At 35.7% G+C, this 10,880-nt stretch overlaps 1 protein-coding gene and 1 long non-coding RNA gene across 2 annotated transcripts; both read left to right on the top strand.

Annotated features, from left to right (window-relative positions):
* The first annotated feature begins 1,296 nt into the window (after positions 1–1,296).
* LOC149202501 (uncharacterized) lies at positions 1,297–1,739 on the top strand. Its single transcript, XR_016253530.1, has 3 exons — positions 1,297–1,368; positions 1,491–1,562; positions 1,666–1,739. It is a non-coding gene; the product is annotated as an uncharacterized LOC149202501 (long non-coding RNA).
* A 102-nt stretch (positions 1,740–1,841) lies between these two features.
* Positions 1,842–3,775, top strand: LOC149202500 (LRR receptor-like serine/threonine-protein kinase SIK1). Its single transcript, XM_089400000.1, has 4 exons — positions 1,842–2,018; positions 2,128–2,466; positions 2,614–2,978; positions 3,114–3,775. The coding sequence occupies exons 1-4, from the start codon at positions 1,910–1,912 to the stop codon at positions 3,297–3,299; spliced, it is 999 nt and encodes a 332-aa protein (XP_089256126.1). The 5' UTR covers positions 1,842–1,909; the 3' UTR covers positions 3,300–3,775.
* The last annotated feature ends 7,105 nt before the right edge of the window (positions 3,776–10,880 follow it).

Genomic DNA, 10,880 nt, shown 5'->3' with positions numbered 1-10,880 from the left:
GCAGGAACCGTATTTTTCAGCTCGATCCACGTTTCGGTTTTTCCGAAACGCGTTTCGGAGGGCAGATCACCCAAGGATCCGTACGGATCGCGGATCGGGCTTTTGATCCGGGGGGGGGGATGTTTCCTGCAACACTGATCTGAATACTTGTGTCAAGTGTTGATTTCTTTCTCAGAGTTTTAATGCTCTAATACCATGTTAATTTCTTGAAGGTTCTGCAGCTGATTTAATTTTCATTAAGAATTCACACATGCATGTACTTGAAAATTAAATACACACAACTCTTAACCATATTTGCAGTGGAAAATTTAACAGAACCACACACACAAAAATGACACAATATGTATTCTAGAAACCCTGAAGGGAAAAACCAGCAAGAGTGTTTTTTTATTCAGTCAGAGAGATAGAAATCTGAAAATGAAGTTACAGAATAATAGGACTTGAATTTGTTCTGTCCGAAAATGACAAGAAGACATAAAACTTTTGCCTCAATTTCCATGAATAGACGACCTAGCATATCAGCCTTGATTTCTGTGTATAAAAACCCTAGAAAACACCTCAAATCTCCTACAAAATTCTTCTGTTAATAACAGCAATCTGCCCTCGAAGTCTATGCCAAAACTTCGCTAAAAATGTCTAAGAAATAGTACCAAAACAGTACCTAGTGTGCCAAGCTGCCTTGAATTCTGTGTTGTATTTTCTCTGCATTTTTTCCATGGAACCTGTACCACCAGCTCTCCTCTCCTCTCTTTTTAAATCCATGCCAAAAGTCACCACCTCTTTAGTTAACTTCCCTTGGAATTAGCACCATGCATGTCTCTTAGTGAAGTGCACCCTCCTTGGGATTCTCACCATGCATGAGTTCAGTCCACATAAGTGAACTCTTGCTTGCTTCCAGTTGACTGATTTTCTTGGAGATAACTCTAGCTATTTTTATCTTGGAGTTAACTCCTGTCTCTCTCTTAACTGAACTAAACACTATGATGTGTCACTTAACTCCTTTTTTCTCTCTCTTAATTGAACTAAGCACTCTATGATGTGTTACTCAACTCCAAACTCTTTTTCTCTCATTACATAATTCTTAAAAATAATTATTCTCTCATGTCAGCATTAATAATTAACTGATATACTTTTTAATGAGAGCCACTTTATTAAAATAATAAAGTTTGGGCTGATTAATTAAATAGGAGGACTTCTATGTGCTATGACACTTAACCAACATAGAAGTACCTGTCCTCACTATAATTTTAATACAAAAGTAATTTGACAATAACTCTAAACATGGGTCATTTACAGGATATTGAATAACAACAATTTATCAGGAGAGGTGCCATCACAATTGACCAATTGCATCAGCCTTACCACACTGTAAGAAATCTTCTCATTCAACCCCTATTTATAGTTTATTTCATTATGAAATTTTTATTTAAATAGTTTTCATATATTTGCTTGTACTAATTTGAACTAAAGATGGCCCATTTGTTTTACAGAAATCTCTCCAATAATCATTTGTCTGGAGATATTCCTACAATAAATAACTTTACAAGGTTTACCTCAGCAAGGTGTAGATATAATGGAACCATTTCTTTCTAAATAAAATTCATCATTATTTCCTAATATTAGTGGTATTTTTCATTTGTCTAATTAGAATGATTATTCCCTCAGCTTTTTAGGAAATCCAGATCTCTGTGGCAATTGGACTGGATCACATTGTCGGATATACTCCCAACAATCAAAAGGTGAAAACTGAAAAGAGAATTAAATTTTACAATGTTTCATTTTGAGACAATCCTTTCAAGTTATCTTTATTATAATTGTAATGTTTTGATTGTGTAAATTGACAACTTCTCTCTCAACACCAGTGATTGTTTGCATCTCACTGGGGTCAGTGATAGTATTTTGTGCCATCATGATAGTCTTCTGTTATGCAAATCGACTATTTTCTGTGATCATGATTGCACTCGATTGTGCAAATCAGTGTAAGCCATTTAGTAAAGTATCAAAAGGAAAAATGGAAGGTATTGTGCTTCATTTCCTATTTCTTTAAATAATATCAGAGAATAAAAGTGTTCTTTCAACATCAATATCTACGTTTCTGACTAATGATTTTTTTTTTCTCTTATGCAGATTTTCCAAGGTTAATAATATTCCAAAAGGACTTGACAGGATACACATATGAAGACATCATGAGAACCACGGAAAATTGGAATGAGAGATATATAATTGGATCTGGTGCTACAAGCCTAGTTTATAAGTGTGTTTTGAGGAACCATGAGGCAATTGCCATTAAGAGAATGCATACACGGTATCCAGAAAACTTGCATGCATTTGAAGCTGAGTTAAATACTGCTGGAAGCATCAAGCATAGGAATCTTGTTCGTTTGCTGGGATACTCTCTTTCTCCACATGGAAACTTGTTGTTCTATGACTACATGGCTAATGGAAGTTTGAAGGACATCTTACATGGTAAGTAAACTGTATGGAAAAATTTGTCGAGAAATTTATATGTAAAAGGTTATGTAAGATAGCAAGAGATTCTAACCAGCCTTTCATATATAGTTAAGGTTTGGAATGGTCTAATTGGAGAATCTAAACAATGCTTTTTCTATGTAGGATCTTCAAATAGGATAGATTGGAATACTCGTTTAAGGATTGCTCTTGGAGCTGCACAAGGTCTAGCATATCTGCATCATGATTGTAACCCACGTATTATTCATAGAGATGTAAAGACTTCCAACATCCTCTTAGATGAGAATTTTGAAGCACATTTGGCAGATTTTGGCATTTCCAAGTGTATCTCCTCTGTTGAAACCCACACCTCTACCGATGTAATGGGTACCATTGGTTACATTGACCCGGAATATGCAAGGACATTGAAGCTTACTGAGAAATCTGATGTGTACAGTTATGGCATTGTTCTTTTGGAGCTCATAACACGGAGGAAAGCTGTGGATAATGACTCTAATTTGCTTCAATTGGTAAGAAAATACGATTTCTATTATATGGATCTGCTTTAATTGTGAATTGTAGAGTTTGTTTGTCTAGCGGTATTGCATGGAGCAAGAAAAGGAAAAACTAATGTATGTTTAACTGACATGGGCATTTGAATGCAGATACAATCTGAAGTAGATGATAGGGTCATGGACATTGTGGACTCAGAAATAATAGAAACTTGCACAGATATTGCGGTGGTCAGAAAGGTCCTGGAGCTTGCATTATTTTGCTCAAGGGGGCAGCCTTCTAACCGTCCGACCATGAATGAAGTTTCAAAATTCTTGCAGTCACTAATAACTACATGAGATATCGTAGTTGGGAAAATTGTTGTCAAGGTGGAGATTGTTGGGATGTGCCAAAAGTAACTGCCATAGTGGTTCAACATCTGAATAGACTTAAGTTCACTACAGTGTTTCAGTTCCTATTTTGTAAATTAGACACATACCCTATTTTGTGAATATTAACATACCCTATTTGGTGAATATTATTCTTTGCATGTTGTAACTTTTTGACATACCCTATTTTGTGAATATTATTCTTTGCATGTTGTAACTTTTTGAGTCACAATGGCCTATTTCATTTCATATTCTACTCCATGCTATTTAGTTTATAACCTAGCAACTACTAGATTGTTGTTGTTATCTGATCCATTTCATTCTACTTCATGGTTTTCTATTGTACCTACTAGATGATCGATGGTATTTGGTTTTGTTACTAAATGGTCAATGCTCTAATCTAGGCAGTGCTTGATGATAATAGTAACTGTGATAAAAGTTGTTCTGTTAACGTTTCAAGGTTTTGGTGTTAAGGATTGAATAATTTTTGTTCTAACTTTTGTTTGTTTCCAAATATGGTTTCAGCTTCTCAACTTTAGGAGCTTGCTCTTTAAGAAGTACCACTACAACTTAAAAAGATGCAATATTAACTTGAACTGTAGCAAGGGAAATCATAGGTTCCATTCTCCTGGATGTAAAGTCAATGGTGAGTTGAAGTCCTCTAAAGAAAAGTACAAACATACATAAGCCAAACCAAAGTACTCTTAATCAATCAATGAAGACTGAGCACAGTTAGATATCACCTCAACAATGGAGCAAATTTTGCAAGGTGTTGAGAGGTATGTATATCGTCGAGACTTCTCATGAAAACAAGATGGCGGGATATTTCTTTCCAACCTTGAGCTTATAAAATGGCAAGAGAAGTAGAGGCTTTTATTTCGGCATGCATGTATAATGCTGATTGGTGCCTATTGGTGCATCACAGCTGTTTTAGTAAGCATATCCAAGCTGACTTAAGCATGATAACAGCCGTAGTATGCATTTCTAGGGTCAAGTTGGACTTGGCAGCAGTTGTAACACATACTGCCTTGATTGAATTGATAGTTACAACCTCAAACTGAGTCATAGCAGGGAGTTTTGACACTCTATCATGAAGCAGAGTGACTGGAATGTGCCTAAGTTAGGCCCCCAGATACTGTTTATCAACAGTTGGGGCTTTTGGGGCTTTAATTACCATTTCCAATGTGCCTGTTCATTTCCTTTACCAACCTTATTCAGACCACTAAGGGTTTTAAAAAAAATAAAATTCAAACGAATGTTCTGTAGATATATTTTTAGACACTTGAGGCAATCAATTCAAAAATTTAATCCCCAAATAGACCTAACCCACCAAGGACAGTAAATTCAAAAAATCAACCCCCAAAATAAAGCTAACTCACCGGGCGAAATGTTAGATAATTTTACTTACCTTATGTCTATATTAAAGCTAACTCACCAGGCTAAATGTTACATAATTTTACTTACCTTATGTCTATATTCAAGGGAATTTGTGTGGTGCCTTGGAATTCTGTCCCAGTTTCGAAAGAATGATACTTCAACTTGGTTCTCTGTTTTCACGACCACACTAAATTCTCAACCTTCAATCCTGCAATCACATATTTTTGAAGTTCAGTTGCCATTTCCATGATCAGGGAGTCCATTCAACCACAATTTTGGTTCAATACTGTAAACTTATGAATCAGATAGTAGTGGACCTCCTGGTTTGCTCCAGTTGAGATCCCAATACCTGCATTTACAATGATTTGAGGAAGACATTAAATGAGAAACACAACACCTTTAGTTAAGTGAAAATCCAGTTGAAATAAGATATTTTGGGGATTTGTGGACAATGATTGACATACTCTCAATGAGATTCGAAATTTATAGTCTTCATCATGTTGTCTCTGCTGCCATTTTCAATGTTAGTACCAGTTTTTAATTACGTGACTTTGACAGTACCATTGTCCCGAACATCTGTACAAAGCCAACTTAAATCTTTGCTTCAAAATTCCACCAAAATTCAACTAAAGAAATGTGAACTTAAATAATCAGTTAAGTGACAGAGAACCAGGGACTTACGTTGTCAGTTTAAATACTCAAGTTCACATCACTTGGATCCATCTTCACCTAAATATGTGTAACATTAATAAAACAAGGAGTTATCTTCAAATCGATACATGGCACTCAGAAAAGTTCTGTATGCCGATGATGTTCCATGCTTGACTTGATGTAGACTTATAATGGTTTAATAGCTCGGTATTTTCCTGTGGTCTGGACAAAAACGTGGGAGCACAATATATGTATTAGAAGGGATAGATTTTCACGATTTTGTGCACACAAACACATTTAGAAAAGAAAAAATGCCAAGGGCTGTTTATATGGAGGGAAAAAATGGAAAATTACGTTAACTAAACAATTATAACTTCATTCTGTAAAAACCCAGAAATGGTTAACAGTACGTTGTTAACTTGTTTACCTATTCATCCTTGCACATAGTTAAAATGTAAAGCATGATAAGTGTATAAATGTGGCATAATAATAACCAATACTGCATGTATTATTTTCTTTTTTCATTGCATTTTTTCATTCATGTTTGGAACATTCCATGCAATGCGTGTGTCTAAAACCTGTTTTGCCCGTAGCATGTGATCCAAACACTGTTTTTACCGTAGCAGTAACAGTTTCAAAATGTATTTATTGTGATACCATGGAAATGTTTTAGGGCTTTCTAATGTATTAACATTAAAGACTTACAACGCCTTTACAATTTTAGTTAGATTTCTATCTCCGCTTTCCCCTACAGTGCCTTTATGTTGTGGTAGGCTGGCTGTCGACGTAGCTTGACTAATTACAGGAGAGGGTTTGTGAACTTCGGTAGGCTGCCCAGCCTTTCAACTACTACAATACATGTTTCCTTCACTACACTAGGTGACACGACACCTTAGTGATCACTTTGAAAAATTAGGTGACACGACACCTTAATCATCCTCACTCACGTGGAAAAGCACAACACTGCCTGGGCCCTTCTATTGACCATTTGTCTATACCGTCATAACGTATACCATGCATGTTCACCAAGTGCGCTGACATCTTCTCCTTCCCCTTGTCTTGGTTGTCTATTTATTTAGTTTGATATTCTTCGTCCCCCATGGATTTTCAGTTCTGTATTCACAACCGTTGTCGTGTTTCTTAGAAAAGTTTCCAGTGCTATATTCACGACGATGTTTCTAATGGCTCACCACGAAATTCATGATATTTCCATGGTCACTAGCCAAACATGGTGGTAGGGAAAATGACCACTTTTTCGGCTCCTCATGCATGGTGCTAAGGAGTGATGGGAAAATGACCACTTGCTCTAATCTGAATATGGCATTCAAAAAGAGTGAATGCATGCATACCTACAAGGGCTGCATAGGGGGACATAAATTCAGGTTCTGTGCCCTCATTAAAAAGAGTGAATGCATACCTACAAGGGATTTTTGAGTGAATGCATACCTACAAGGGTTGCAGAGGGGGACATAAATTCAGGTTATGTGCCCTCGTCAAGAAACTATTAAATTCAGGTTCTGTGCCCTCGTCAAGAAACTATTAAATCTGCTGCAATATCCTTGTCAAGAAGCTACTAAATTCGATGCAATATCTGTGTCAATAAACTATTAAATCTGCTGCAATATCCTCTTCAACGCGGAATCTTCTAAAGTAAACCTGCAAGTATAGACACAAGCTCTTGGTGGGGGAGATGGTGAGGGACTTCATGTCTGCGCTTCCAAAATTGGTATGGATGCACTGAGACTTTTTAAGCTTGCAAGTACTGTTGACCGCAGAACACTGCCACCTTCACTAACTTGCATCTTTTGAAACCAATATTCCTCCGTTGCAATAGCTCTGGTAAGCCATTTGTTGACCATGAATATGTCATCAATTCCAAGAATTTTATCCCAAATTTTGCGATTTTATCATAAAAATGATTACTATGAAGCCAAGGAAAGCCTTTGATTCTTAACAAAAAGTTTCACTCTATGGAATTTTTTAACTAGTTTTTGTTTCACTCTCTGGACTTTTTAAACCACACTAATTAAGCATTTTCCCCAAAGTTAGAGTGGAATTTTAATTAGCATGGTTTTTCTCCCGAGCATTCTCCCCAAAGTTAGAGTGGAATTTTTGGGAAGGTCTTAGGTGAGTTCTAGTTTTAATGAGTCTATCTATGTTTATCATATTAGACCATGTGTCTTGTGTCACATAATTTGATTGAGTCTAAAGGATCATATGCTTATTTTAAAATTCCCTTTTTAAAGGGTTGTCTATGTAAAATATTGATGTAAAAGTGTCGCTTAGGAATATTTTTTTGGTGAATGGTCACTCATAATTAGACACCATTGCCAAATGTTGTTTAGACTCACTTAATACCCTCTCAAGTCTTTTTATTTACTTTCTCGCAAAAATAAAAATAAAGTTAGCCATAAATTATCAAAAAATAAAATGAGAAAAATAATCTCTCCAAGTTGAACAAAATATCAAAAAATAATTGAGGATCTTTTTCAAAAAGGGAATATCAAGTGAAAGTTAAAAGGCCTCATTTCCAAGGTAGAATGTCCTAGTTCAAAAATTCGTTGGACCAGAAGCACTATTTTTCAAGCAAAATCATATTTCTTGGACCAGGGGTTGATTTGATGTTCAAGTTACGATGATTCTATTTTTTGAAGGTTCTCCAAGGGATTGAAAACACCCAAAAGTTCGATTTTGGCCCATCCAACTCAAGTTTCAAAGGGATCTAATTTCTTTGGGGATTTATGTAGCAGTTATCAATAGCTAAAAATAATTTGATAAGGATCAAGCCTTGGATCAAGTCAAACTAGTCGTTTTTCCACTTGGAGGGTTCTCACATTCTCATTTTTCTCTATAAGGAAGCCATTGAGCTCCTCATTGAACAATCATGTACTGATCAGAAAATCTTAAGCAAGTTGTGAGTCATGTTGCTCGATGTAATTTTTATTTTGCAATAATAATATCAAAGTCTTTGGGGGTTCATCTCGTCATGGTGTTCATTTTTTGCTTCTTGTGGTAATGTTATCCTGAATTGTGTTCTTAATGATCTACTGAATATAATCGCCAAGTTATTATTTCATTAGCCAACAATTGGATTATCTATTCGCACATGTAAGTATTGGGTTTAGAAAAGCGTTCTAGCTCGCTCGATCTAGGAGGCATTTATTTCTAGATCTTGAGGGTTTTAATGTATATTTAGCCCCTTATGATCTAATAACTTTATTTCAAGTGTGTAGAGATCAATAGATATTCAGATCTTGGGCATGAGGGGAAGTCTTAGGTTTGACCAACCAACTCCCAAGACAAGAGGTTTAAAATCCCATTGTGTTAAATTCTCCAAGGTTTATTTAATGATTTGTATGCAGTGACTTAGCCATGACTCTAAATTAAAAATCTCTTTACTCAATTATTTCAAATTTAATAGTACAAATAAAGATAGATCTACTTATTAGAGCTTGAAAATTTTATTGTGAATATTGTAAATAATTTTACTAACCCTTGTATTTTATTTTTCTAGTGTAAATAGTTTGTGGGGTTTATTATTCAAATTTGAATTTTCTCAGCTTTTTGTCACTTTGCAGGTGCTACATCACAAGACCAAGGGCTAATTTCATTTTCGTCGAAGGCTTAATCCCTCACCTAGCCTAATGACTAGGGTTTGGGCAGTGAATCATCCTTGGAGGAAGTCGTCCAACTAAGGGGAGAAGGATGAGTGGAATTCAAGGCTTGATCTAAACTAGGAGGCCTAGATATGTCATTCTAGCCCCTCCCTCCATCAACGCTCAAGCAAATCTAGAGGGTGCTAGCACTTTTAGGGCTATTCCCATTGCATCAAGGGTTTTTCATACGGGTTTGGTATTTTTCAAAATTTATCGGCAAATTCTCTTGGGCTATAAAGCATATTTATGGCATAATCTAACTTGTTTCTAGTGCAAATCCACCATAAGTCACTTGGAGGCCAAAAATGTCCTATTACAAGCCTTTACAAGCTAGTCACAAAGGGTTTTGAGGGATTGTATCACTAGCTGCAGGCATAAAAGGCCCTTAGAGACCTAGCCACAACCCCTTTTGGGTCCCTAAAACCCTAACGCAAACATTAGAGACTTACAAAATTTCATTGCAATTGGTTTTGGGACTAATTCTTTTGTGTTGCAGGCCTAATTGGAACTTTGTCAATGTTTGGTTGTAGTTTTCATTAAGAAATTAGCGAATACAAGTTTGATCCATTGCAATTTGTTGACTAACCTTTTGTTGTAGACTTGTGGGAGGGCTTTTATATTTTTGTTTGGCTTGGGGATCTCATCTCTCTCATCAACTAACCCTCTAGGCCTACCCACAGGCCTAGAGGCCTCTTTTTCTCAAGGTTTGATCGCTTTGTTTGTAGCCTAAGGCTAACCCATTGGTGATTGCAGGTAGAGCGTGGAGGATTTCAAGAGGTTTGGGCACTTGTTTGAGGTACAAACATTGCAAATTTGAGGCTTCATCCTAGCATACTAGCCTTTGAGGCTAGGCTGTAGGTCTCCAAGGCATTGTTGCTCTCATCCTTGGCCCATTCATTGTCTATCTACAATTAGATCTGAAGTGAACTTTGTTGCATAAAGTGTTGCGAAAATAGTGAATTTTTTGCATGGCGATTTAATCGGCGATTTTTTCCAAAATCAAAAAAATCGTGATAAAATCGTAAAAATCACCAAAAAATTGTGAAAATTTTCAATAATTTTTCCAAAGTGGAAAAATCACAATAAAATTGTAAAAATTGTGATAAAATCGTAAAAATCGCCAAAAAATTGTCAAAATATCGTGGATTTTTAGATACTAAAAAAATTGAAAATTTTGATTTTTTTTTTTTGTTAATGTTGTCAATGTTTTGCTGATTTTTGCCATTTTTCCCTTTTTTGAACCCTTGTCGATTTTATCCCAATCATGATTTTCGTAACATTGATTGTAGACCCTAACCATAAGATTGACACCTAATAATAAGCTTTAAAAACACTAAGAAAATAACACAATAATTACAAGAATAATCATAAGTGTTTGATTCTCATTTCTTGCTATTTGGGTGACAAATCTTGGTCATTGGAAGTATGATCTGATTATACAGTTACTGATCTAATATCTCAGTGGCACCTTTTTAGTATTTTGAGCATTTGATAGTGTTCCTTGTATGTGGTGATTAATTATGAATGATTTTGTGGATTAATCTCATCATTAGGTGGACTGATATATACTACAGTGAGCTCATTTTTGTTGATAGTGGTTTATTTTGAAGTTTGGTGCACTTCTTGAAGTGGTTACTATTGGAATTAGGTAACTAAAAGGACATTGACATTGCTATTGGTTTCTCTCTTGTCTTGTCAAGGATATCGTTGTTTGTTTACTAACTGTCTTTTAGTTTCTCCTCTCTAATTGCATTCAATCTTTGCAACTCATTTTGCATGGTTAAACTCTAGTTGCATCTCATTTGCATAAACATTGCTCTTTTGCAAATTGCATTGCCTAGTTTAATATTTTTGTTGCATTTCATTA

This window comes from Pinus tabuliformis, chromosome 2_1, assembly GCF_031772625.1.
Source record: "Pinus tabuliformis cultivar Carrire ecotype Pingquan chromosome 2_1, CPIR1, whole genome shotgun sequence".
NCBI classification, from domain to species: domain Eukaryota; kingdom Viridiplantae; phylum Streptophyta; class Pinopsida; order Pinales; family Pinaceae; genus Pinus; species Pinus tabuliformis.
This window is presented reverse-complemented; position numbering and strand designations above follow the sequence as displayed.